The sequence below is a fragment of the Eubalaena glacialis genome, chromosome 18, assembly GCF_028564815.1.
Source record: "Eubalaena glacialis isolate mEubGla1 chromosome 18, mEubGla1.1.hap2.+ XY, whole genome shotgun sequence".
Lineage (NCBI taxonomy): Eukaryota > Metazoa > Chordata > Mammalia > Artiodactyla > Balaenidae > Eubalaena > Eubalaena glacialis.
In genome coordinates this window covers 62,771,115-62,796,025 of record NC_083733.1, presented here as the reverse complement: position 1 = coordinate 62,796,025, position 24,911 = coordinate 62,771,115, and the positions used below count along the sequence as shown (strand labels likewise).

At 54.7% G+C, this 24,911-nt stretch overlaps 1 protein-coding gene across 1 annotated transcript; it reads right to left on the bottom strand.

The window, feature by feature from the left end:
* Positions 1 to 3,590: 3,590 nt before the first annotated feature.
* Positions 3,591 to 23,701, bottom strand: KASH5 (KASH domain containing 5). The gene is made up of 19 exons (XM_061173421.1): positions 23,652 to 23,701; positions 20,400 to 20,510; positions 19,787 to 19,973; positions 19,244 to 19,308; positions 18,003 to 18,069; positions 17,579 to 17,740; positions 17,215 to 17,332; positions 16,828 to 16,878; positions 12,037 to 12,114; positions 11,729 to 11,785; positions 11,421 to 11,480; positions 10,353 to 10,417; positions 10,102 to 10,189; positions 9,677 to 9,799; positions 7,489 to 7,547; positions 5,631 to 5,676; positions 4,060 to 4,124; positions 3,858 to 3,974; positions 3,591 to 3,738 (listed from the first exon to the last, which is right to left on the bottom strand). The coding sequence occupies exons 1-19, from the start codon at positions 23,692 to 23,694 to the stop codon at positions 3,591 to 3,593; spliced, it is 1,710 nt and encodes a 569-aa protein (XP_061029404.1). The 5' UTR covers positions 23,695 to 23,701.
* Positions 23,702 to 24,911: the final 1,210 nt, after the last annotated feature.

The following is a 24,911-nucleotide window of genomic DNA, read 5'->3' as shown; positions in this document are numbered from 1 at the left end:
ACCCTCATGGCTTCCCGGCCTTCTGGGGAATCTCTGTCTCCTCTCTCGACTCTTCTTTCTGCCTAAAACTCTTCCTTCCATTCTTAATCACTTTCTTTTTTCTCTGCCTGTCTCCTTCGTGTCTTTTTTTTCTTTCTTTCTTCTTTTAGGTCTCCGTCTCTCTCCCGGCTCTCATTTTCTCTGAATTTCTCTTTTTCCGCTCTCGCATCACTTCCCGACTTCTCTTTGGGCGCAGTGGAAAGTTGCGGGGGGGGGGGCGGCGGTGGGGGGACTCTGGCGATGCATCTGCCATTCAAAACCGGGTTCCCCTAAACCTACTTGTGTGGTATTGGGAAGGGCTTCTAACCTTCCAGTCTCATTTTCCTCACCTATTTTGAGGATTAAACCAGATACACCATTAGAAGACGTAAGTACGCCCTTCTGGAAGCAAAACACAGTATTAGAAAAGGGTTTCCAGGAATTCCCTGGTGATCCAGTGGTTAGGACTCGGCGCGTTCACTGCTGGGGCGAGTTCAATCCCTGGTCAGGGAACTAAGATCCCGAAAGCCACGGGGCCGCAGCCCCCCAAAATAAAATAAAAAATAGAAAAGGGTTTCCGCCTCTCTTGCAGCAGCCTGCAGCAGTTTCTTCAGGGTCTTCTAACTGCGCACCTCCCGGGAGACCATTGAGGCGCCTGGTCGGGGCGGGAGGAGAGGAGAAAGGAGAAAGGTGTTAGGCTCCTGGAGGCACGGGACGGAGGCGGGGAAACACCTGGCCCACCGGTGAAGGAAGTAAGGAAGCAGCCAATCAGAATCTGCCTCTCTCTCTGTCTGTCTGTCTCTCTCTCTCTCTCTCTCTCTCTCTCGAGGCTCGGCCAACCCTTCCGCCCCGCCCCTCAGTGGTGACCATAGCAACTCACTCCCTTAACTGGACTGCGAGGTTTCTGAACCTAGCTCCCGTGGCGCAGCTCGCACGGACTGCGCTCTGATTGGTCTAGAGAAGAGAGTGGAGCTGGGCGAGTCGACGTGAGGAAAGGGGGCGTGGCTGGCGCTTAGTGATTGGCAAGCTCTCCCGTAATTTGCATTTCCGAGAGGCGGACCGCGCTCTAATTGGCCCTTAGGCTGTGGGGTGTGGCCTGTTTCCCTGTTATTCAGAAATACTGAACAATGAATAACTGTATTTATTCCTTACAACTATGGGGAGTTGGCCAAATTTTACAAAGAAACATGGCTCTGAAAGTCAGGAATCATTTCCCCAAGTTGTCAGCGCTAGTGAAGGATAATTGGAACCCAAATCTGTGCAACTTCACAAGTCTAGACCATTCCACTACTCTCATGGAGAAATAGAATTAAAATGTTATGAGCAGTTACTATATGCTGGGCACTCTTCCACATACCATTGTATTGGTTCTTTCAGCCTCACATCAACCCTGTGAGAAGCCTCATCCTCTGTTTGCTGATGGGCCTGGTAACTCCGTCTTGGCCTGTGCTCTTCCTGTACTTCCTCCCCACGTCTTTTTAAAAATTATTTATTTAATTAATTAATTAGGCTGCACAGGGTCTTATTTGCGGGAATCGTCGTTGCAGCATGCGGGATCTAGTTTCCTGACCAGGGATCGAACCTGGTTCCCCTGCGTTGGGAGCGGGGAGTCTTAACCACTGGACCACCAGGGAAGTCCCTCCTCCCAGATCTCTTGCCTAGCGTTTGAGGCTTTTCACAAAATGGTGCCCAAACCCCTTCCCTTCTCACTCTACTCCCCTCTCCTCAGGAAATTTCAGCAATCCCCACACTTCAATCACCATCACAGCTAATAACATCCAGACCCCCATTTCCAGACTGAAAGCTCAATGCTCAGGGCTCCAGCCACTTCTTGGAACCCAGACACTCACTCCTCCCCACATGAGCTCAGAGTGTCCCCCCCAAGCCCACCCCTTCTCATGGGTTCTCCATGTTGGGAATGGCTCCACTGTCTACCAGTCACTGGGTCAGATGCAGGTGCAGTCCTTGCCCCTTCCCTCTTCATCCTCCTTCATAGCCTGTCAGTCCTGGCTCTGTCCTTCCTGCTCTGCCTCTTTCTGCTCTGCCCTTTTTTCCATCCATGCACCCAGCCCAGCTCAGGCCTCATGCTCTCTCACCTGGACCATGGCCCCAGCCTTCTCCCCACCTCCTGCCTCCAGCCTCACTCCATTATTATTCATCCTCTATACAGGCTCAGAAGGTCTCTTTCCCACCCAAAGTTGATTCTGCCCCTTCCCTGATCACAGCCCTTTCTTGGGCACTTGACAGTAGAGTTCAAGCTGGTGTTCAAAACCCTTAATGGGCTCTTGTCTACCTATCTTTTTTCTCACAACTCTAAAGCCTCAAATCCTTCCCTGGCTTTTTTTTTTTTTCTTAAATCCAAGCAACATGGTGCTGCCTATGGCTTTCTACACACAGAGGTGCTTTCCAACCACCTGGTCTTCACACACTTTTTTTCCCTCTGCCTGGGACACCCTCCCCCGCCCCTGTTTACTATAACCAACCTTACCCATCTTTCAAGACTAAATGCAGATGTCACCTATTTGGGAAGAAATCTCTAACCTCCCAGGCTGGGTTAGGTGCTTTTCCTGAGCTCTCACAGAGCCTGTAGCTACCTCTATCACTGTCCTGCCTTGCTCAAAGCTCTCCCAAGGAAGCCTCTGCAGTGCTGAAACTGTTCTATATCTTGACCTGGGTTTTGGTTTCATGGATGTTTACATGTGCAATAATTTATCCAGCTGATACTTGAGATTTGTCCATTTATCATTGTATGTAAGTTATACCTCAATTACAAAGTAAATAACCAAAAACAAGTAATTAAATGTCCCCCAAACTCCCATCAGCCTCAGGAGAAAAATCAATGCTCCTCAGCCTGGCATTGGAGGGTCTATTTTTCTGTCTTCTAAGGTCTAGTCATGGCAAATAGATGATCACTAAGTGTTTGCTGAATGAACAAATGGCACACCCTTTCCTGCTGGCCGTTGGTGACATCTATGTGTGTGCCTGGCCCACATCTTGTTCTCCCTCTTTCTGCCAGGAGAGATGCTTGCTCTCCGAGTTGCCCTTGCAGCTAGGGGTGGTCATGCCAAACAGTTCTGGCCGACGAGACAGAGTCTGCTGCTGGCTTTGGGAAGGCTATTGCTTTTCTTTATAAAAAGGAAGAGATGTGTCCCCTTCTCCCTGCAGATATGATGTATGAAGCTACAATACCTGCCATCTCCTGAGCACAGGGGAAGGGCCAAGAGAGTCACAGAGAATCACAGCACGCTGGTCCCGGTGCTATGGAGACTGAGCTGTGGGTCCTCAACTGCCCTCCTCCAGACTTGTTTTGTGAGGGACATATAACCCCTACTGCTTAATCCATTACTGGCTGTGTTTTGCTATTGTTAAGAAATGTAGTTGCCAATGTTAAAAAACCAAGAGACTTCACATAAAAACCCAATACAGGGCTGTGGACCCTGGAGCACTGTATCTGGGGTCCCGGCAGTGGGATAATCCCAAATCACAGTGGCACACCCACGGGATTAACAGTAAAAAGAGCCCCAGGTAAGTCACTGAACTAGACGCCGCTCTGAGGCGGCGGGAAGCGTGCCTCACACCGGAGGCGGCTGGAGGTAGCAGAGCTGGAGGTGGGGCCAGGCGGGGGGCGGGGACTGGCCCAGCAGCCGGACCGAGAGCAGCAGCAGCAGCAGCAGCAGCAGGCCCAGGACCGGCGCCGGGATCAGCGGGTGCCGAGTGACCCTGTGGGGAGGCGGCACAGTGCTTGGGGGGCCCAGGGGGGCCCAGGGGAGCCCAGGGTATCCCAGCAGTGCCCTGATGTCTGACCATCACCCTCCCTCTGGAGACGCCTTGGGGTGCACCTGAGCTGCTGGGGGTGCAGGGGGCGCAGGCAGAGGTGGCCCCAGACTGGCCTCCTGACTGGGACCAGCTCCTTCACCACCGGCACCAGGGCTTGCTGCAGCTCCGGCTCTGAGGGCCTGCTGGGGGGAAAGAAGGCAGGGCGATGGTGCTGGACTTTTTCTCTGCCCCCAAGTCCGCCCCCAGGCCCTTGGGTCCCGCTACCTCTCAGGAGGGCTTCCTGGGATGTCTCCAGGGTGTGAGTCTCCCAGAGGGATGGGGAGATCCACCTGGAAGGACAAAGGAGACAAACTTGAGACACCGGGTCCTGGATTGGGAGCGGTGCTCGGTTCAGCCCGCTGGACAGAAGCGACCACACGGAAGGGAGTGGGACACAGTGGTTCAGTGCGTGAGCCTCCCGGAGACACACTGCTGCGTTGGGCTCCCAGGTCTGCCAGTTTCCTGCTATGTGTCCCTTGGCACATCACCCCATCTCTCCAGGCCCCACTTTCTCCACATGCTGGACGGGGATGATGACGGCACCCACCCCACAGGGCTGAAGTGGAGAATGAATGAGTGAATGTGGGCAAAAACCAAAAAATCAGGAGGCGGGCTCAGAACAGTGCCTGGCAGACAGTGAGCGCGCAATAACTGCGTGAGCTACTCAACATTATTATTTCCATCTTCCGTCTGATTCTGGAAGTATCCAGGCTCCCTGAGGGCAGAGACCCCATCTTCTTGAGGAACTCAGCCCTGGGCTGGGCCTAGTCCACCGTGGATACTCTTTGGGTCCATCTTCCTGCCCTGCGCCAGGCCCAGCAGGCGCTTTAAGATTAAAGCCCCAAATATTCCTCCTGACTCACTTTCCCACCTCATCCCCTGTGTCTTTCTGAAAGGGCGTCCCCTCTGCAGATCTCAGGCTTTCCCACCCATGCCTTTGCTCTGTAGATGATGATATGGTATTAACAATACAATAATAAATAAAGAGTTCCAGGAACACCAACCCCAGCCACTATCTTCACCACTGTCACCTCCTGTGTGTCTGCTCTGTGCCAGGCACTTTACGACCTGATCCTTAACACTTATCCTCATCCTGAGAGCTGGGTAAAGATCGTTGTCACACTAGCCGCGAGGAAACTGAGGTGAGGCCCCAGTCTCCATGGAAGGGAGCGTGGTGTGGTGGGAAAGAAGTGGGCTTGGGGTCAGGCTGCTTAGAGAGACCATGTTGGACGGTGTGGACCCTGAAGGGTCCCAGGTGCCTGGAACGGAGGCTGGCACACCTTTGGGGCTCACGGTTCTTATCTGAGGACTGCAGGCTTCTGACCTCGCCAAATTTCCTTCCCTCCCTTCCCTTGCCTAAGAATCAGGATTGTCACCTGCCACTTTGAGGAGCAAAGGAGCTGGCGTGGGTGGTACCGGGCAGGGCAGCTGTGACAGGTGCGGTGCCCCAAAGGAGTTCTGGGGCTGGCCGGGGAGGGTCCGGCCCTTCCTGAGAGTGTGGGCGCTTGTGCGTGTGCATGTTTGCAACCCGGGGGTGTAGCCACGTCTGTGGTGTAGCGGCTGCAGCCCTGTACGTGTGCTTGGGGGGGTCCCCTGGGAACATTCTGGCCGCCCACTGGCCTGCAGCCTCCCTCTACAGTACCGTCTGCTCTCATTAGCTGCAGTGAGGGCATTGTTATCTCTTGGCCAAACTATTTTTCTGTCTGCTTGGGGGTTTGGGCAGGGGCTGGGGAGGAGCTGTGACTACAGCAGCCTCATCTGAGGGCCTGCAGTGGATGGTGCTGGGGACTGCCTACCGTGACCCGGATCTCTGCGTCCTCTTCTTCCTCTCTTCTGGGCAACCTGGGGTGACAAGTAAGTTGCTGCAAGCATCTGTCTCCCCTGCCTGGTTCCCATTCGCCCGCTGTGTGGCAGAACCTTTAAAGGAGGGCTCTTAACATGGATGGGCACCCTGGAGAGACCTGGCGGATATCCTGGAGCCCCACAAGCAAACTGTTGCGAGTAGGTCTCAGCATCTGTATTTTTTCAGGGGAATTTTCACCAAATTCTCCAGAGTATGTGACTCCTACAGGGTCAGGGGCCTCTCCACCTCATTGGCTTTCTCAGCTGCTACTTTCCCAGCTGATCCCCCAGCCGATCAGAGGCTTCTGGTTCTCTCACACCCAAAACACCAGAGACTCAGATATCTCCGGGACCCCACTCCCTGGCCCAGCTTCCTGCCTGGTGGGTTGGGCCATTTTCAGTCAGTCTCAGTCTCACTGGGTCTTCTTTGAGAACTGGGACTCCAGCTCAGACTCCCCTGACTCCAGGACCCAACTGTGTGGGCCCTGCCCCCATCCCAAATCATTTCTCTTAAGTGTGCAAGCTCCAGTCTCTGCGCCTCCTACAGTCACAGCTGTCTGAGCCCCTGAAATGCCTCTCTGGGGGCTCAGGCCTCAAGCTGGCCAGCCCTGACGTCCCTTGGAGACCCAGAGGTCCACACCACCTGCCACCACCTTCGCTGGGGATCAGGGATCCAACCTTCCAGCCTTAGCTACCAGCTTCAGGCCCAACACCCTCAGGATACAGCTGTTTCCTCAACTCCCATCCAATCCAGGCTCGTGGGCCCCAGCCTCTGCCCCGGTCAGACAAACAGCTGTCTGATCCTCTGGGACTTCTATTCAGGGACCCCCAGCCCCTCTCTCAAGGTCCAAGCTCTCACCCCTGGTCACGTCTAGGGGTCAGAGGATTCACCACTTCCCTCACTCCCAGCTTCCCAATCTGTGGATCATACTGCCCCTGCCCACCGTACCACCCCCCACCCCGGAAACTCGGAAGTCCAGCCCCTACGCCAGCCCTTGTCTCCGCTGCTGCTCAGCCCCCTCTTCCATTCCCTGGTGACGCAGGAGGAGGTCACAGCTCCAGGGCCCCCATCCTGCCCAATCTCAGCTTTCCCAGACAAGTCCAATTAGAGACCGTGGCAGGCAGCCTCATTAGTTGCCGCAGCCGGGAGCCTGCAAGAGGGGAGGGGGGAGAGAGAGGCACCACAGGAAGGCAGAGGCCCCATGGAGGAGGGTGGGCCCAGACATCTAGAGCTTTCTCTATCCTCGGAGGCTGCACATGAGCCTCGTAACAGTCGGTAACAATCACAGGGCAGGGGCTCACTTCACCCCATCACAAAGTAACCGAGCTGGGATTTGAACCCAGGCTGTCTGATTCCAGAGCCCCTGATGATCTCCCAACTGTCTGGCTGCTCTCCTGGGGCACAGTCTGGGTCTCATTCATCCCAGAGCTCCCTGGAGGCCTTGGGAGAGGTGTGTTCAGTGACAGTGACTTAGTGACTGAGCTGTCCCATCTGCCTGACAACTGTCTTCTTGTCTAAGGGCCTCCTATACGAATACCACTCCTAAAGGACCCCAAGCAGGGCCTCCTCCAAAAGTATTTCCCCCCAGGTAGGGTTGGGTGCTGGATGTCCCCCTGGAACTAACAGGGTCTGAGGGCAGGGCTGGGTCTCACTCATCCTGGTCCACAGGCCCAGGGTGGCCTCAGCATGAATAAACGAGGGAATGAGTGATGCACTCTCTCAGGGCTCTTCCAGGCCTTATACTCCAGCCGTCTGAGAGTTGACATCACCTCGAGGCAGAGGGATGGCTCAGGGAGGACCAATCTTCTTACCACATTGATCGCTCCTTCCTTCCTTCATGAGGGTACGCAGGCTCTCCCTGGAAGTTTCTCTGTGGGAAAGAAAAGCTTAGGTCTCCCAGGCTGCAACACCTGCCAAGAATTCACCACCTGCTTCTAAGACCCACTCTCCTCTTGGGCCCCCCTTGAGGATGGCTCTATCATCCCTCCAGGAGCAGAAGCCAGAAACAGGACAGTTGTTCCACCAAGCCCCTTTCTCCTTCAGGACCCAGGAGTTCAGGTCCCCCTGCACCTCTCACACTCCTACAAGCCTCTCACACTCACCTGGGCCCCAAAGAGGCTCAGCGTTTCCCTTCCAACACACTTCTCCTCCCAAGTTCCCAGTCTTGGGGACCCAGGTCCCCCTCCATTTTCTCTGGAGACATCCATCCTTGCCTGTGGTCTCAACCACCAACTCGACACTTTTCTAAATACATCCCTGAGCTCCAGCCTTGTGCACCCACTGCCCTCGAGAAGCACCCCCCTATCCCTCAGGGTGTTTACCTCAGAGGGTTGCAAGCTAAGTTCAGCGTCTTTCTGTCTACTCCCTTCCCAGAATCCAGCGCCCTCAACCCCGCTGTCAGCGGGTCGGTAGCTCTGTCTCCCTGCCCCAATTCTCTCTGCCTGTCCCTTTTTCTCCATCCCAAGGCCCTGGTCTGGCTCAACCTTCACCCTCTACCTCTGGACCACTGCCCCAGCCTCCTCCCTGGCCTCCCAGGCTCTCAGCCTCCAGTCAGTCCCCATGTGGCCCCAGAGGGGTCTTTCTACATCCAGAGCTGACCTGCCCCTCCCTACCCTCAGCCTTCCTGTGGCTTGATGGAGAAAAGCACAACCTCTCAGCTTCACTGACAGGGAATTCCTTTCATTATCCAGCCAGACCTCATCTCTCACTAGTCACCCCCAACTGCCCTCTGCTCCCCAAACATGTTATGTGGTTTCACGCTCCCACATCCTTGCATTTACTATTCCCACTGGCTGGAAGACCTCTCCTTTCTCACACCACTTAACTTCTCTCTTTCTTTCTTCAAAATAAACTCGTGTCAGTTTCCCTGTGATATCTCTTTCAGTCGCCTACCCAACATGGAAACTCTCTTCTCTAGGCTCCCACAGGGCCCGCCGCCCACCTCTAGCACATGGATCATCCTGCACTGGGATGGCCTGACTGCATGATCTCTACCAGGCCTTGAGCGCTAGAGGATCCAGGCCCTGAATGATTCTGCTCTGTATCCCCAGGAGCCAGCGCAAGCAGCACCCGGAGGCCCGGGTCAGTCTTCCCCTCCAGGAGGCAACGGACCGCTCTCAGCAGAAGCTCGCTCTAATTTACACTTCCCCCGAGGAGCGTGGCTCTGCCCCCCACAAACTGTGTGATCTCCCTCTGAGCCTCAGTTTCCCATGAGTAACAGGATGAGGGATGAGGGTGCCTAAACCTCGCAGAGGCAGTGGGAGAGGTCAGCGAGGAATCCAACAGGAGCGCTGGTGTCAAAGAGAAACAGAAGCTTCTCTCAACTCAGGGAAAAAGTGAACAGAGAAACGAGTTTGTCTTTTAAGGATGATGAACAGCTTTGAAGCAGTATAATTTTCAAGACAATACAGCGTTGTTCACAGAGCTGTTAGCAATATTTCCTTAAAAAAAAGGAATTCTTCTGGCACTAACAGCTTAAAATCTCACTTTTCAGCTGTGAACACTGAAGATGAGTTGTCTTCATTGTTTCAAACAACGTTTGAAATATTGTTCAGGTAATTACGGAAGTCATAAAACAATGGCTATTGTTGAATTCAAGATTACATAGAGGGCTTGTTAAGTTTTTCTTAAAGGTGACATATTCAAAAGGTAAATGCTTAATGTACCTTTATGGTATCAGGAAGAACAATTCACTTACTCCCTTCCCGCTGTAGCACCATTTAAACTAAGGAGATTCCTGACAGTGTATCTGAAATAAGGACAACAACCACTGCCATGCAGTTTGCGTGTTTGCTTTGTCCACTTTTGTCTCCCACACCAGCAGGCCAGTCCCTAGAGGGCAGGCGTGGTGTCCTGTCTGGCCGGGGCTCCTTGGCCAGCACCCAGCAGGCCCTCAGTCAACATCTGTCTATGAGATGGGGAACAGTGAAGGCACGTGGTGTCCCAGGCCCTTCTCCCGGCCCCCGGATCCGGTGGTCTCAGAGTCCCTCCTGTGCTCACCTGCCCCCCAGTTGGGGCTTCAGGTGGAAACTCAGCTTCCTCATTGGTCTCATTGATGACCTCCTCCCACTGCCACACGCCACACAAAGGGTTGGAGAGATCGGCGGCTGCCACTTCTTGTTTCTGGGAGAGAAGAAGTTGTTTCTGAGGCCAGGGAGAGTCAGATTAAGGCAGAAGACAGGTCAGGGGTGGGATGGAGATGGGCTGAGGCGTGAGGATGGGGGGTGGAAGGGAGGTGGTGTGAGGCTGGGCTAGGGAGTCGGTGGGGGCAGCACCCGGGAGGGGTTTGGTGCCCAGACCAAGGACTGGGTTAGGGATGAAGTTAAGGACTGAGATGGTCCTGGGGGAACTACGGTGGGGTGAGAGGGCTGGGTCAGAGTTGCCGCTGGCGGTGGGTTAGGGTGTTCTGGGGGTGTCAGGCCCACCTGCCGAATGGCCTGGATCTCCACACCCAGCGATGGTGGTGGCAGCTTGGTCCAGTCCACTCTCCTCACCTGAGCCCCTTCGGGTAGCCTGTCCACACAGTCAGGACGGGGAAGGCTGCCTCCATGCCTGCCCACCACCTGTCAGTCAGCCTATGCTGGGGTTGCTGCCCTGCCCACCTTGGGGCTGGAGGCCAGGGGTCCCTGTCCTGGGGCTCCCCTCCTGCCTCCTCCACCCCCGCCATTCCACTCACTCATCCAGCCCCTCATGGGTCTGACTCAGCTGCTCCTCCAGGTGTGAGATTTCCAGCCTCAGTTCCTGCAAAGGAAGGAGTGGTGGACCCCTGGGTCTCCATTTTTCCCCACCCCCCATGCCTGGGCTCCTCTTCCAAGGTCAGTTCCACTCCTGTGACTTCTTTGGGCTCCTCCAGACACATATTGCCAAGGGAGAAGGGGAAGAAACAGTGACAGAAACTTAGGAAGCCAAAGAGAGGCAAAGAGCAACAGGAACCCAGGAGGTAACCTATCAGTCAGGAAAATTAAGAAAAGGAAGGCAGAGATGGAAACACATGGAAAAACGAGAGACACAGAAACAGATTCACAGAGAGGCAAGAGACACACGGGGTGCAAGAGACTCTGAAGACAAGGGACAGAGAGAGGAGTTGCCTCAGGAGACAGAGGGACTAGACCCAGAGAGAGGCAGAGACAAGAATCTAAACAAGCCTGGCAGAGATACAGAAATAGGAGGAGGGGAGATGTGGTGAGAAGTCACCCACAGAGAATGAAAGTGGATGGGAGGGATTTCCCTGGTGGTACATTGGTTAAGAATCTGCCTTCCAACGCAGGGGACGTGGGTTCGATCCCTCGTTGGGGAACTAAGATCCCACCTGCCACAGGGCAACTAAGCCCGTGCGCCACAGCTACTGAGCCTGCGTGCTCTGGAGCCCATGCACCACAACTAGAGAGAAGCCGGCGCGCCGCAACTAGAGAAGCCCGTGCACCGCAACAAGGAGCCCGCGTGCTGCAACTAAGACCCGACATAGCCAAATAAATAAATAAGTAAATATTAAAAAAAAAAAAAGAATGTGGATAGCAGATGGAGATACAGAGAGAGAGACAGAGAAAGAGAGAAAGGAAGGAACAGAGGAAAAGTGAAAAGGCAGAGAGAGACAGAGAGGGAGAGAGACACACAGTCAAACAGTAGCAATGGGAGAAACAAGACGTGGAGACTTGGAAAAAGATCAACAGAGACAGAAGGAGGCAGCAAATCCCAGAGATGGCAAAAGAGAAGTGGGGAGAGTGGGGCCAGGCCAGTGGGTTACCTGGGTTGTGGTTCTGTACTCCTCCAAGGTCTTGGCCAGACTCTCTGCGTGGCGAGTACGCTGGGAAAGCCCAAAGCTGACTGAGACTGGGCCCAGCCCCCCGAAGACGCTGAGGCTGGGTGTTGGGGGGACAGCTGGGGTGGGCTTAGGGGGAAGAGCTAAGGTCTGAGGGAGAGCACCAGTTTCCCGGGAACCACTCTGATCTCTCCTGACTAATTATCCAAGGATTAGAGCCAAGCAGGACTTCCCTTTGCAGACTCGGGGCAGGAGACACACAGAAGGCAAATGTTTCCCCCCAGCCCCCTCACCTCGGAGAGGATGGCGTCTCGCTGGCAAATGAGGCGTTCACACTCGTAGAGCTGCCGCTGCCAAGGAAGCCGCCCGTCCATCTGTCTGGCCCGCCCACTCTCCCGAGCCCCTCTCCTCAACCTCCCTTCATGTCTCTGGACATCAGCTACACCGAGGGGGGGTTCAGCTGAGTTGCCCACTGGCCCTGGGAACCTGAAGGCTTGATTGAAGTCCCTGATCTCACCAGACCACAGGGGCTCAAACTGGTGATGGTAAAAATGGCCTCGGGGTGGTAGGAAGTTGTCAAGGTGCTAGGGAGGGGTGGCACCTTCAAAGCATCTTTCTCCGTGGCCAGCTCCTCACTCCTCCTCTTCACTCCATCCCGCTCGGCCAGCAGCTTCCCGTTCTGAAAGAAGGGACCCTGGTCACATTCACTTCAGCAAATGGCCATGTTAATATTCATAGCTGACATTTGCTGAGCACTTGATGTGCATTGGGCCTCATGCTCAGCACTGTCTATCTTTTAGCCCATTTAATCCTTCCAACCATCCTATGGGATCTCAGCTTTGATTTGCAGATGAAAAATCAAAATAGAGCTGCAAAAATGGAGATAAGATAGGATGCATGGGGTGGCTGTGAGGATTAAATGAGCTAATAATTATTGCTAATAGTTACTGAGCACCTTGCCAGTGTTAGCTTATTTCTTATGCCCTATTTTAAAGATAAAGATGGGAATTCCCTGGCAGTCCATGGTGAAGACTCCACACTTTCACTGCTGAGGGCCTGGGTTCAATCCCTGGTTGGGGAACTAAGATCCCACAAGCTGCGGGGCACAGTCCCCCCAAAAAAACCAGTATGATGAACCCCCATTATCCATCACCCAATTTCAATAATTATATACATTCTTCCCCTTTATTTCTTCTATATTTTTCAAATTTTTTGTTTGTTTTGTTTAACCAGAGTATTTTAAAGTAAACCCCAGGCATCATATTATTTCACCTGTAACTACTCCAGCATTTGTATTTCCTACTTGAGGACTTTTCCTGTAGTAAAACCAAAATACAATGATCACTCGTAACAAAATTAATAATAATTCCTTAGTATCATCGCACACCCAGTGCTCTTTTTTGGTTTCGGTTTTCTCACAAATGTCTTTTCACGCTTAGTTTCTTTGAATGAAGATCCAAACAAGGTCCACCACGGCTTTTGGTTGAAATGTCCCATTTCTTTTCATCTGACAGTGATCCCCCACCTCCCCAGTCCTGGCACTTTTTCGGGTCCTTCATTTGTAGAAGAAACCAGGTCATTTGTCCTGTAGAATTGGTGCGTTTGGATTTGGTTTACTGTGTTCTTGTTCCCTGTGCAGGACGTTTACCATGCTCCTCCCCCCTCATTATTTCCTATAAACTGATGGGTAGATCCAGGGCCTTGTCCAGACTCCTGTTTAATTTTTGGAAGGAAGATTTCATGGATACTGCTATATGCGTTATACTGTGCCACTCAGGAAGAATGTAAAGTCTGGCTGTCCCTATTATTAATTTTTGCACTGTCATCATCCCCAGTTTTACAGAAGAAATTAAGGATTGGCGTGGCTAAGAAACTTGGCCAAGGTCACGTGGAGAGTAAGTGGACTCAAACCCAAATCTGATTCCAAATCCTGCACTTTTAAATCCCAGACTCCTCTGAGCCAGATGCAGCCCTGGATGAGAATGGGGAACGAGCTTCGTCCCTCATCTCAAGTTGCTCATCACTGGAGGTGGAGACCGACACAGAAGCAGATGATAATACATGAGGTGGGCCTAGGGCCCTGGGCCTTGTGGGAGCCCAGGCTTTGCAAGGAGGCTGCACTGGGTCTGAGTCCTCAAGGGTAAAGAGAGCTATCTGCGAAAACAAGGGGGCTGGGAGAGGGCAGCCCACGCCAGCCACAAAATGGGACTTGAGAATAAAACGGACCAAATTCCAGTCTAGAGCTTCCAGGCACCAAAAACCTAGCAAGTTGCGCTGAGCTTTGACATGAGGCAGTCACTGGGAAAAGCATTTCGGAGCACGGAGGCAGTCGACTTCCCTTGGCCACACCCCTCCTCCCGGCGCCCCTGGGGATACCAAGGCCAGCTCCCCCCCTCACTCCAGCCTGGCTCAGCTCCAAGTCCTCCATCAGCCGCCTTCTCCCCCTCTCAGGCTCAGCGGGCCTGGGCTGCCAGGTGAAGGGCAGAGGAAGGACGGGCCAGGAATGCTGTGTCAACATCTGTCCACTTGGTCGGGATTTACAGGCTGGATCCTGGGCCACTCGGCAGGGAACCTGGTTACTCAGCCGCTCCTGCCTTCTTCTGCAGTAACCTGAGCCCTGCTCTGTAGGTTCTTGTAGGAAAGCTGAGTGTCCCTTACTCCAGCATTATTCTACTGTAACTTGAGAACTTGATCTATAGATGCTCTGTCGGCAGCTGCTGAGAAGGGAAAGGTGGGGGAAGGGAACCAAGAATAGCTTGTTTATCGAGCGCCTAGGATGTCCCAGGCGCTGCTCAAGGCACTTGACCTGGCACAGGCCTTCTGGGCCAGGAGGAGGCAGAGACCGCCGGCTGCCATTCACCCTGCTTATTCCCTCTCCTGCTTTCCTTGGGGGTCCACTCTCCACGCGGGCAGGTGGGTCCCAGCCGCAGCTCTGGAGGTGAATCAAGATGGAAATCTCAGCAGATTCAGGACAGACACCCAGCTGATTAGCTAACCCAGCAGCCATTCTCACCCCCTCTCACTCGTTTGCCTCCCACTCCAGAGGCTGAGGAAGGTCAGATATTATCCCAGCCTCTCTTGTCACGTGATCCAGTGAGCTGTGAGAGGGGTCTGCTGGTGTGGGGGTGGAGTGGAGGTGCTCCTAGAAAAATGTTTCCTTCTGATGAAGAGAGAGAGCCATGAGAGGAGCATTTGCCCCTCTTTGTCCTGCTTTGAGTGAGAACACGAGGTCTGGAGCTGTTGCAGCCATCTGTGATCCCGAGGCCACAGACAGACAAACAAGTCAAAAAGCTGCCAAACCAGCCCAGAACCTTCAAAACCTCTTGTTAAGTTAATTAGTGTCCTTCAGATTGAAGCCACCATTTCTTCGGTGCTTTCTTCTTCAGAGCTGAAAGTATCCCAGACCTATCGGTGGCTGTGTTATCCATGCCAGGGAGTGGTTTGGCTATAATCATTTGATGTCACTTTAGCCAATGAGATATGAGAGGGAGGTCCTGTCATGGGGCTTCAGGGAAAGTTTCTCCTTGTTCTTAAAAAGAGATGTTTTGGGGGAGGGGGTGGGATGAATTGGGAGATTGGGATTGACATATATACACTAATGTGTATAAAATAGATAACCAGTGAGAACCTGCTGTATAGCACAGGGAACTCCACGGCACTTTGTTGTACAGTAGAAACCAACACAACGTTGTAAAACAACTATACCCCAATAAAAGAGATGTTCTGGAAGAAACAGTCACATCCTGTCTGCACCCCATGCTTCACACCATGGCAGCCATCCTGCAGCGAGATTCCCATTGCCCCAACAGAGGGAATTTTCATGGAAGAGCCAGGGAATGATAGTGGAAAATTTTTTGGTTTACGTGTAAAAGCCATAATACAGACATAGGACAAAGAGATTTGGAAGGATCAAGCAGAATGAGTATTACTGCCTGGACTGGGCAGAGATCCTCAGCGCGGGGGGAGGAGTTCAGGGAGAGTCAAAGAAGAGAACGACAGAGTGAACATGGGCCCTGAGGCCAGTCCCAAGCCCCAGGTTAGACGGCTGGACAGGATGGATGCAGTTGAACCACAGAACCTCTGGAACGTCTGGGAATCTGAGAGAGGTGTTTCCCAGCTCAGTCTGTGAAGCAGCAAAGTGTGTGAAAAATAGAACAGAGATGGCTGTGTGAGGAGCTGAGGCACAGAAGGCCCAGTGAGGCCCCTATAGACACAAAGTCACAGGAAAGCAGCTAAACCTCCTCTGTGCCCCTAAAAGGGTGTGGAGGAACCCCAGTGGCATTTGTGGGTTGTGGGGTTCCGACGAGGGCTACCACCAGCAGATGCAGTGAGGACAGTACATCCAGAGACCAGAAGGCAATGTCAGCCCCCCAGTGGATGCCAGCGTGCAGTGGTGACTAAGGCTAAGGACCAGATGGGACAATGAACATCAGTCTTGTGACCAGCAGAGAGAACAGACATTGATTGAGGAGCACTGAGACACTGCATGGATCTCCAGCAACTTAGATGCCACCTTCTGTGGGGGCTTTCCACCTAAAAGGAGTAGGTGGACCCAGAATTAACTAAGACGATGTTTTCTGTCTCAGAATGGGGCTTGAATCAGCCCTGAGGTTGGACTGGGCCTCTTCATGCTATGTGCTAGGCTCTGGGCTAAAAGTGGCCATTTAATCCCCACAACAATCCTAACGAACAGACACCCTTCTCTCCTGTTCTTAGAGAATAAAACTATGGCCCAGAAAGGGCACGTCACACGCCTAAAGGTTGTCTGTTGTGTAAGTGGCAGAGATGGGACTTGTTTTTTTTTTTTGGCCGTGCTGTGCAGCATGCAGGATCTTAGTTCCCCAACCAGGGATCGAACCCATGCCCCCTGCAGTGGAAGCTCGGAGTCCTAACCACTGGACTGCCAGGGAAGTCCCAGAGACGGGATTTGAATCAGGGCTGACTTTAAGGCCTGTGTTCTTTCCACCATAAAAAATATGAACAACACTAGCTATCTTTTAGTGAGCTCTTTCCACGTGTCCTGCCTTGTACCTAGCATCCTCTTGTTTAAATCTCACACAATCCAACCAGGGAGATTCCATTATTTTGCCCTTTCTCGCAGGTGAGGACACTGAGGCACAGAGAGGGGCAGACTGGCCCATGCTTACGTAGGCAGCCTCAGCGTAACCAGGAGTCCGCCCCATGCCCCACCCTCTTACCAACTGCGGCAGTCCTCACATGCAGCCATGTGACCTTCAGGGACAAGCACACATTATTGGGCTTCTGAGGTCTCCCTCACCAGACTGAAGGGTGTTTGTTGCAGGCGGCTGGGGGTGCTTGGGGCAGCAGTGGGTAGGGCAGGAAGATCCTGAGGACTGGGGAGGGGTGGGGCGGGCACTGGGCTGCAGCTCACCTCCTCCTGCAGGCTCTCTATCTCAGCCACCAGCTGCTGTTGCTCCTTTTCCTGACCGAGCCCAGAGAGAGAACAAAGTCTTCTTTTCAGGCCTCCTTGCCCCCAAATTGCCCTTTTTCCACCCCTGGGCACACAACTTGGGCCTGGGTCATTGAGGAGCAGGGCCAGGGGAATGCGTCTGGGGAGCCCTGATGACTGCTGCTGTCCCCTTTGTCATGAGAGGGATGGCAAGTAGATCCGGACCCAAAGTCTGGGGAGCAGGGCCTGGACTGAGGAGGAAGCCCGGGTGACCTCTGCCCTTTCCCACTCCATAGTCAGTCTCTGTTGCTCAGACTCCAAGATAGTAGGAAGAAGAGTGCACCTTTGTGCCCCTTGCCAGAAACCCACCGTCTGCCGGGCTTGGGCCAGAAGGCCGCGATTCTGTTCCTCCAGGCTCTTGGCCAGAGTCTTCAGGTCCTCCAGTTCCTCATCCACGGCCTTGGCAAACTGCAGAGCCTGTTGGGTACTGAGTGGGGGCGGGGGCAGGTGGGCCACATGGGAGAGAGGAAGACAGAGATCACGGATGTAGATCCATTCAGAGCAACAGAGAAATCCCAGACAGAGACCCAGAGAGAAAAGGAGGGAGAGAGACTGAGTGGGGGGGACAGAGACCCAGTTTCTACCTAAAATACTAAGAAAGTGGGAGTGAGCCTGCGCCTGTGGGCAGGTGGGACACGGGGGTGTGCAGGAGGGTGGGCGGGGCCGGGCCCACCTGCGGAGCTGCTTGCGCAAAGCCAAAATCTCCTCCCCCAGGCGCAGGGAACCCTCCTCGGCCGTCTCCACACTGCGCTGCAGTTTGGCGTTCTCCCCAGCCAGCCGGCGGTTGCTGAGCTCCAAGTCCTCCAGGCTGCTCAGCAGGTCAGCTGTGGCGGGCCTGGGGGCAGGGAAGGTCCAGGGTCACTGCCCACAGCCCTGGCCTCCTTTCTCCAGGTCGGGGTAGGTGTTGGTGGTGGGGAGATGCGGCTCTTCTAGAGAAAGAGAAATAGGAGACTGCCCCGCTCTCCCTGAGCTATTAGCACAGCCTGTGTCCCTCACCCACTTCCCGAAGGACCCCAAGCCCTAGGCCAGGCCCTGGGCCCTAGGCAGGCTGGAGGGCATGGGCAGGGGGAGGGTAGGGAGGGGCTGAGGATAGGTACAACTCAGGTCTGGGGTCTTCGCCTCCGAAGCTCTCCAGGTTGGCTGGATCCTCAGCTTCTGAGCATCCTGGAGGGAGACAGACAGAGGGTGGTGGGCTCCCAGGTGGCCTGAGATGTTGGATTGCTCCAGGATTCCGGCCTTGGTCTTCCTTTGGCCTCCATCCTCAGATTCACTCTGGGTGATCCCATCTGCTCCTGGGGCTGCAATTATACCCACCATCCAGAAAGCCTCTTGCTCATGGGTACCTGGAGCTCAGGCTGGATCTCCCCATAGCCCCCAACCGCCCCACATTCATCATGCCCAACACTGGGCAGCACCTCAACTGTCCCAAACTTGTCTGCCCTCCCAGTTCTCCCACTCACCCACCCAGCCCCTGGGCTGTCCTGGCTCCCTCACTCCTCCTGCCTCAGGCCTCACCTTCTCCCCCTGGATCCTCACCACAGCCTCCTCCCTGGACTCCTGGCCTCCAGCCTCTCCTCCCCAGGAGCTCACCTGCCCCTTCCCTGCTCACAGCCCGGCTGGAGGAGGTTCAAGAGAATATCAAGAAAGCTATATTTTTTGACTTTTGTTTTTATAAGCCTGGAGAAATAGAACATGAACACTTTTTTATGCAGCACCTCCTATGTGTGAAGACTTTGGGGTAGAATGGTGAGCAAACCAGCCAACCAAACAGCAGGGCAGGTAATGAGTCAGATAATCAGATTTCTGCAGGGGAGGACTGCAGGTCTGTGCTGAGGGAGCTGGACAGAAAGGGACCTTAGCCTGCAGCATCCCAGGCCTTCCCCACCAGGGCTTCCCTACCAGGTGTGAAGGATGAGGGAAGACACGGAAAGTTTAGGCTGAGAAATAGCCTGAGCTGAGGCCAGGCCGGAGCGGGGCAGTGCCGGCAACAAGACCAGAGGGACCGTGAATGCAGGGACTAGAGTACAGGGAGGGGCCGGCTTGATGATGGTGATGGAGATGATGATGAGAGGTGGGAGGGGCCTCTGTAACAGGGCTGGTGTCAGGAGGGGTTGGAAAGAACCCATGAGGAAAAAAACAAACAAACAAACCCCAAAGCTCAGGGCAGCTGGGAGGTAGTCATGTCGTGGAGGCGCCTAGAAAGCCAAACTCGAAGCTCCAGTTTAGAGCAAAGGTCTCTGGAGTCCTGCCCCATCCCCTGCTCTGCCCCTGGGTGGGAAGTTCCCCACACTGTCTGACCCTGGGCCTGCCTGCTTCATACTATATATAACAATCTCACCAGATGGCAGTTGCTGGGAGGTCAGGGCTCCCTCAAAGGCGGTCTCCTCTTCCAGCTCTAATCCCCTGTATCAAAGGGATGAGGCTTAGAGCTCCCTGCAACAACCCGCCCAATCCTGACCAGCCACTGGCAGGGGGATTGCGGGTGGTGGGAGGAGAGGACAGGTCAGGTGAGAGTGAGCACCGTGGGGAGGAAGGTGAGGCCAGATGGCAAGCGCCCGGGGCCAGATGGAAAAGCAGGAGGGGAAAGGACTGGGTTTGGAGGAGGGATGGGGACAGGCCTCTGTCAGCCCCTTAACATCGCCCTTCTCCTCCTTCCAGCCCATTTTATTTCTGCCCCCAGACTCCCTCTGCCTCCCCATCTCAGGCACTTTGTCCGCAGACCCCCCCCTCCCCCAACCCCATCTCTACTTTTCTCTCCTCCTCAGCTTCCTTCCAACCACAGCAGGTCCCTGTGCCCAAAGGGTGCTGGCTGCAGTAAGCAGGTATGAGGTTAGATCTTAGGAAGGGTTTCTTGGGGGAGGGTGGAGGTGCGGGGACCCACCCATCCAGCTGACAGGCAGCAATCCAGTCCCGCATGATGACCAGGAAGGTGTCCAAGTCCACAGTGGCCTGAGGGCCCTCCCCATTGGGGTCCAGGCTGCAGGCCAGTGTTTGGAGGCGTGCATCCTGGGGGCCCCGTCCCGTCACAGCCTCCAGGTAGGCTAGTACATGGGTCACAGCCACAGTGCCTGGGGATAAAGCAGGCTGTGAGGGAGTCTGGGGCAGGTGAGGGGTGGGGGATGGGGACAGGCGATGGCTTTGAAGTGGGACCACTGGCCGGGCTGGTGGCACCCCTGCACCATGGCCCTTGGGCAATGGGGCCCAGTCATCCCCACCTCAGAAGGTGGACCGAAGAGGACCAGCTGTGCCCCACCAGGCCCACAGTGGCTGCCCTTCCTCCCTCTCCCAGGCCCCAAAGCCCCACCCTCCTCTGTTAACGTTCCCCAAGTTTCCTCCCCTCACCGTCCTTGTCCTGAAAAGCCTCCATCCCCTTATCCATTTCCTTCCTGAAGCTTCCCACAATTATCCACTTCACCCTAGCCCATCCCTCTCGCTATGGCTCCCCAGTTCCCAGCCCCCCATCTCCATCCCTTATAATTCCTTGATTCTCTGACCTGTCCTCTGGGGGTCACAAGCTTCAAACGTGGAGTTGAGTATCTGTTCCTCTAAGCTGAGCAGCGTCCCCGTCCCCAGGCTCCCCTCCTCTGGCTGGTCCCAGAGGTACACTGAGGAGACAAGAGGGCCAGCCCACCTATGAGGAGGGGGGATGATGAAGAGCAAAGAGGGGTGACCCCAGGTCCTGGCTCCTGCAGAGGGGAAGGAATTCATTTCAAGCTGCCTGGAGTTTGGGCTGGTAGGGAACCGCAGGAAGCTTTGGGTGGGGGCTGCAATGTGAGGGTCTTTGAGTCACCTCCCCCATCCCCCGACCTGGGAATGTGGGCCCCATTTTTCAGGCCAGGAAGTGCCCCTGCTGTTGAATCCTTTGTGTTCAATCGGCTCAGGAGCCCAGATACTGAACAAATACTCTGAGTACAGCCTTTCCTCCTCTCTTCCCCTGCTTCCCAGGCTCGGCTCAGAGCGGGCTAAGGGTGGAGGAGGGCAAAGAAGAGAGGATTCTGGGAGAAGCCGAGGGTGAAGGTGGGCCCAGGAGCCAGGAACAATCCGATATCGCGCGGGCAGCCTGGATCGATCCCTCCCGGCAGCATCTCCGGTCTCCCAGCCCGCCTCGGGGCTGGGTCTCTCTCCTTCCCACATCCCTGAGGCTGGCGTCATCACTGCCCACGGCCTGGGGCCTGAAACGAAGGGGGATGGGGCAATCCAGGCAGGGTGGGTGGTGGGGGAGCAGTTAGGAGCTCAGAGTCCAGCTTCATGACTGTGGGCAAGTCTTTTCTCCTTTTGGAGCCACAGTTTCCCCACCGGTAAAATGGGTGGATAGAGTGATCTCCCCTCCCCAGGGCTGGGAGGGCTAGGTCTGTGTATTTGAAGAGCACCCCCTCTCCCCTGCCTCTGCACAATGTGAATATCCTGGGGTCTGTTTGTCCACTGCTGTATCCACTGTGTCCACACATAACAGGCACTCAACAAATGCTCCAAGATATAGAAGGAGCCTATATATTCTCTACCCCAGGACGCACTGGGCCAGCCCAGTCTCTTTCCCAGGGCTGGAAGTGACCTATGAGGCTCCCTGCCCTGCCCCTGGACAGCTGGGTATAGCAGAGGGCCAAGCACAGGCTGCAAGGTCTGACAGACTCAGGGGGCAATCTGGGCAAGGGACTCAGGCTCTTGGAGCCTCAGTTTCTTCCTCCGGAAAATGAGTGGTGGGGGGTGGTTACTTCGCTCCTGGAGAAGAGATGAGGTAAAATCTGGAAAGGCCCTGGCAGAGGGCCTGGCACATGGTGGAAGCTCAATAATAAAACTGAACATTTATTCAGCCTTTAATAGGAGCCAGGCCCCTTCTGAGCATCTTACAAGAACCATGGTGGCTGCTATTATTAGCCCCACTTTAAAGATAAGGATACTTAGGCACAGACAAGTTAGAAACTTGCCCAAGGTCACATGTTCAACATATGAGTGCCCTTTCTCATCCCTCTGACTCTCCAAGGGTTCTTTGTAGTGAGCTAAAATTTGTCCCCTTGGGTTTGAACTCATGCTTCTAGGGAAGGGGAGCGGGAATGTATAGTTAGGGGAGACACCTCCTCTCACTGTGCCCCCATGTTATGGAGGAGGACCCTGAGGCCCAGTGAGGTCACCCAGGACTGGCTGCCTCCAGATGTCGTGGGATCTGAGGATCTGCGTGTATCTACAGTGCAGATGTGACACTCTGCCTCCCGGGGCCCCTCAGGAAGATGTCACTCTGCTTCTCTCCTGTTTTCTTTCCTTCATTTCCTTCCTCAGTGTCTCTACCTCTCTCTGTCTCTGTCCTGCCCCTTTTCTAGTTTTTTCTCTCTGGCTCTTTCTCTCCATCCTCCTCCCCATCTCTCTGTCCCCTGAGTCCCGCCTGCCTATCTCCATGTCCACCGCTCCCATTTTCTTCCCTGTCTCTGTGCTTCTTTCCCCACAACTCAGCAACTCTCCGTTCCCTGAGCCTTCTCTCTCGCTCCTCCGCTGTCTCTCTCTTTCCCCCCTCTGCCTTCCTCGGTCTCCATCCCTCCTGGGTGTGTTCCTCCCTTTCCTTCGGGAGCCTCCCAAAGCTGGCTCAGCCCTTGGTCACGGGTTCCTCGGTGGCTGCACGCCCTCTGCTGGTGCAGATGAAGTTTAGATGTTTAGGTGTTGGTCCCTCGGTCAGCCTGCCCTAGCTTCCCGAACCCCGGTGTCTGCCTCCTACCTTCTTATCTGGAGAGCCTCCCGAGGCCAGAGTCCAGGCCTGCTAGGAGCCTCTAAGAAAGGGGTCTTGCCTCTCCTCTAGGGTGGGAGTCTCCCTCGGGCTCTCTCACTTAGTAGATGAGTTTCAGAAAGGGCAACCCAGCATCTTCCTCCCGAAGCCGCTTTCACACCCATTTGGTCTGCATCCATCCAATTATTCAAGGACTTAGCAATTGGGTTCCTATTACATGTCAGGCATTGCTCCAGTGCAGCGTGACCAACAGGGCAGCCGCTGGCCACAGTGGTTCTTGAGACCTGAACTGTGGTGAGTGTAAATTGAGATGCTCTATTAGTGTAAAGTACACACCAGATTTTGAAGACTTAGTATGAAAAAAAGAGAATGACTCCAACACATTTTTATATTGTTGTATGCTGAAAGGATACTGTTTTGGATATATGGGGTTAAATAAGATCTATTATTGCCATTCATTTTGTCTGTTTCTTTTATTCTTTTTCTTTCAATGTGGCTACTAACAGAATTTTAAATTACATATATGGCTCGCATGTTGACCAGCACGGCTCTAGGGACTGGGAATACCAGAGTGAATAAAACCGAGGCTGCCCTGTGGAGCTCATGTTCTAGTGGGGGAGACAGAGTCTAAACAGACAGACAAATAGATGTCAGTGCTATGAAGAGAAGTAAAGCAGGAAAGGGGAGAGAGTGCGACAGGGCAGCTGCTTTACAGAAAGCAGAGATCTGAATGAAGTGAGGGTAGCCTGTGGGTCACTGGAGAGGGTGCTCCAGGCAGGGGCACAGTGCATGCAGAGGCTTCTACTCTTGCAGTCTGGCCTCCCCAGAGCAAATGAGATAAAGTGTCCAGGCAGGTGGGCACACAGCAGGCACTTAATCAAGGATCCCTCCCTGCCACCCACCCTGCCTTGAGGTGGAGGCTCAGCCATCCCAGGCCACCTCTCCCAAGTCCCCGAGTCACAGCCTGGAGCCCCATTCACCCACTCCTCCCTCTTCATCCTCCCACGGGACAAACAGGGACCCAGCCACTTACTTTCGGCAGCGGGGCCGCCCGCCTGGCTCTCTGGCAGGTCCATGGGCCACCCCCGCTGCTCTGCAGCTGCTGGCGAAACTAACAGCTCCCCCCCATCACTGGGAGGGACCGAAAAGGGACCAGCTTCTTCAAGAGATCCTGGAAGGACAAACAGGGGAATGGCCTCCTCAGACCAGCCACCCATGAATGGAAACCTGCCCTGCCCCACCTGTGCCCCGGGCCGCTCTGGATTCTCAGAACCAGTTTGCCTACCCCTGCCTGGACCAGTGCAGCTCCCACTCAGACCTGTTTTATGGACTGGAGGTGTGCGCTGGGAAAATGGGGGGCCCAAGGAGTGGGCGGTGGAGATCAAAGGGGGTAGGGTCACTCCTTCCCGCCATCCCTCCTCCCTGCAGTTTGTCAAGTTCCCCAGCCCTGTCCCTCCTGCCCAGTGACTCTCCCCTGACCCCTCCTCTCCTTCCCTATGGCCCCAGGTCAGGCCTCAGCCTCTCCCCCTGGGCCCTTGACCCAGCCTCCGACCCAGCCTCCTGACTCCACTCTCCCACTCCAATCCATCCTCACAGGGCCCCAGAGCTGACCTGCCCCTCCCCTGCTCAATGTTTTTCCACAGCTCCCAAGCACCCCGTGGACAAAGCCTAGACCTTGGACTTGATATCGAAGGCCCTGCATGGCCTGATCCCACCTGTCTCCCCTACCCCAAATCCCACTTGCTGCTCCAGCAACTCTGAACTGTGTGCTGTTCCCCAAACTGAGCCAGTTCTGAGACACCTCCGGGTCTCTGCCTGGGACATCCTCTTCACTGGCCCTTCCTGTCTCAGCTCCCATGTCCCCTCCTCTGGAAAACGTTTCCGGAAGAGGGGCTGTCCCTGGGTTCCCACACCACCCTGGGCTACTGACATTCTTGCCCTATCAGCTTGTATTTGGACCTGTTGGCTTCGCCTGTGAGTTTGATCCCCATCCCTCTCCTGCTCCCAGCCCTCCCATGGCTCCCTAGTGCCCTCAGGACTAAGTCCCAGCCCCTCAGGCTGGTGCCGCACACAGCGGGCCCTGCAACTCCTGGCTTCTTCTGGTCCCTTTTCTCTCCACTGGCCGACCTCCAGGTCCCTCACGGCCCACAGGGACTCAGCATCTTCCCACGGTCCTCCCAGGCCCAGGCTCCCAGCTCCTCTGGGGAGCCCTCCTTGAGTCCCTAGAGCAGTTAGGGACGCCCTCCTTTGTGCCCTGACGATGCCCTGTCCTGCTTCCATCATACCCAGGTTG

Coding starts and splice junctions, on each gene's coding strand:
- KASH5 (XM_061173421.1), bottom strand. CDS start 23,694: ATGGACCTGCCAGAGAGCCAGGCGGGCGGCCCCGCTGCCGAAA. Junction 17,741..18,002: donor GAAGACCCCAGACCTGAGTT/GTACCTATCCTC, acceptor CCCTGCCCCCAG/GCCCGCCACAGCTGACCTGC. Junction 12,115..16,827: donor TAGAGAGCCTGCAGGAGGAG/GTGAGCTGCAGC, acceptor CCCTTCTTTCAG/AACGGGAAGCTGCTGGCCGA.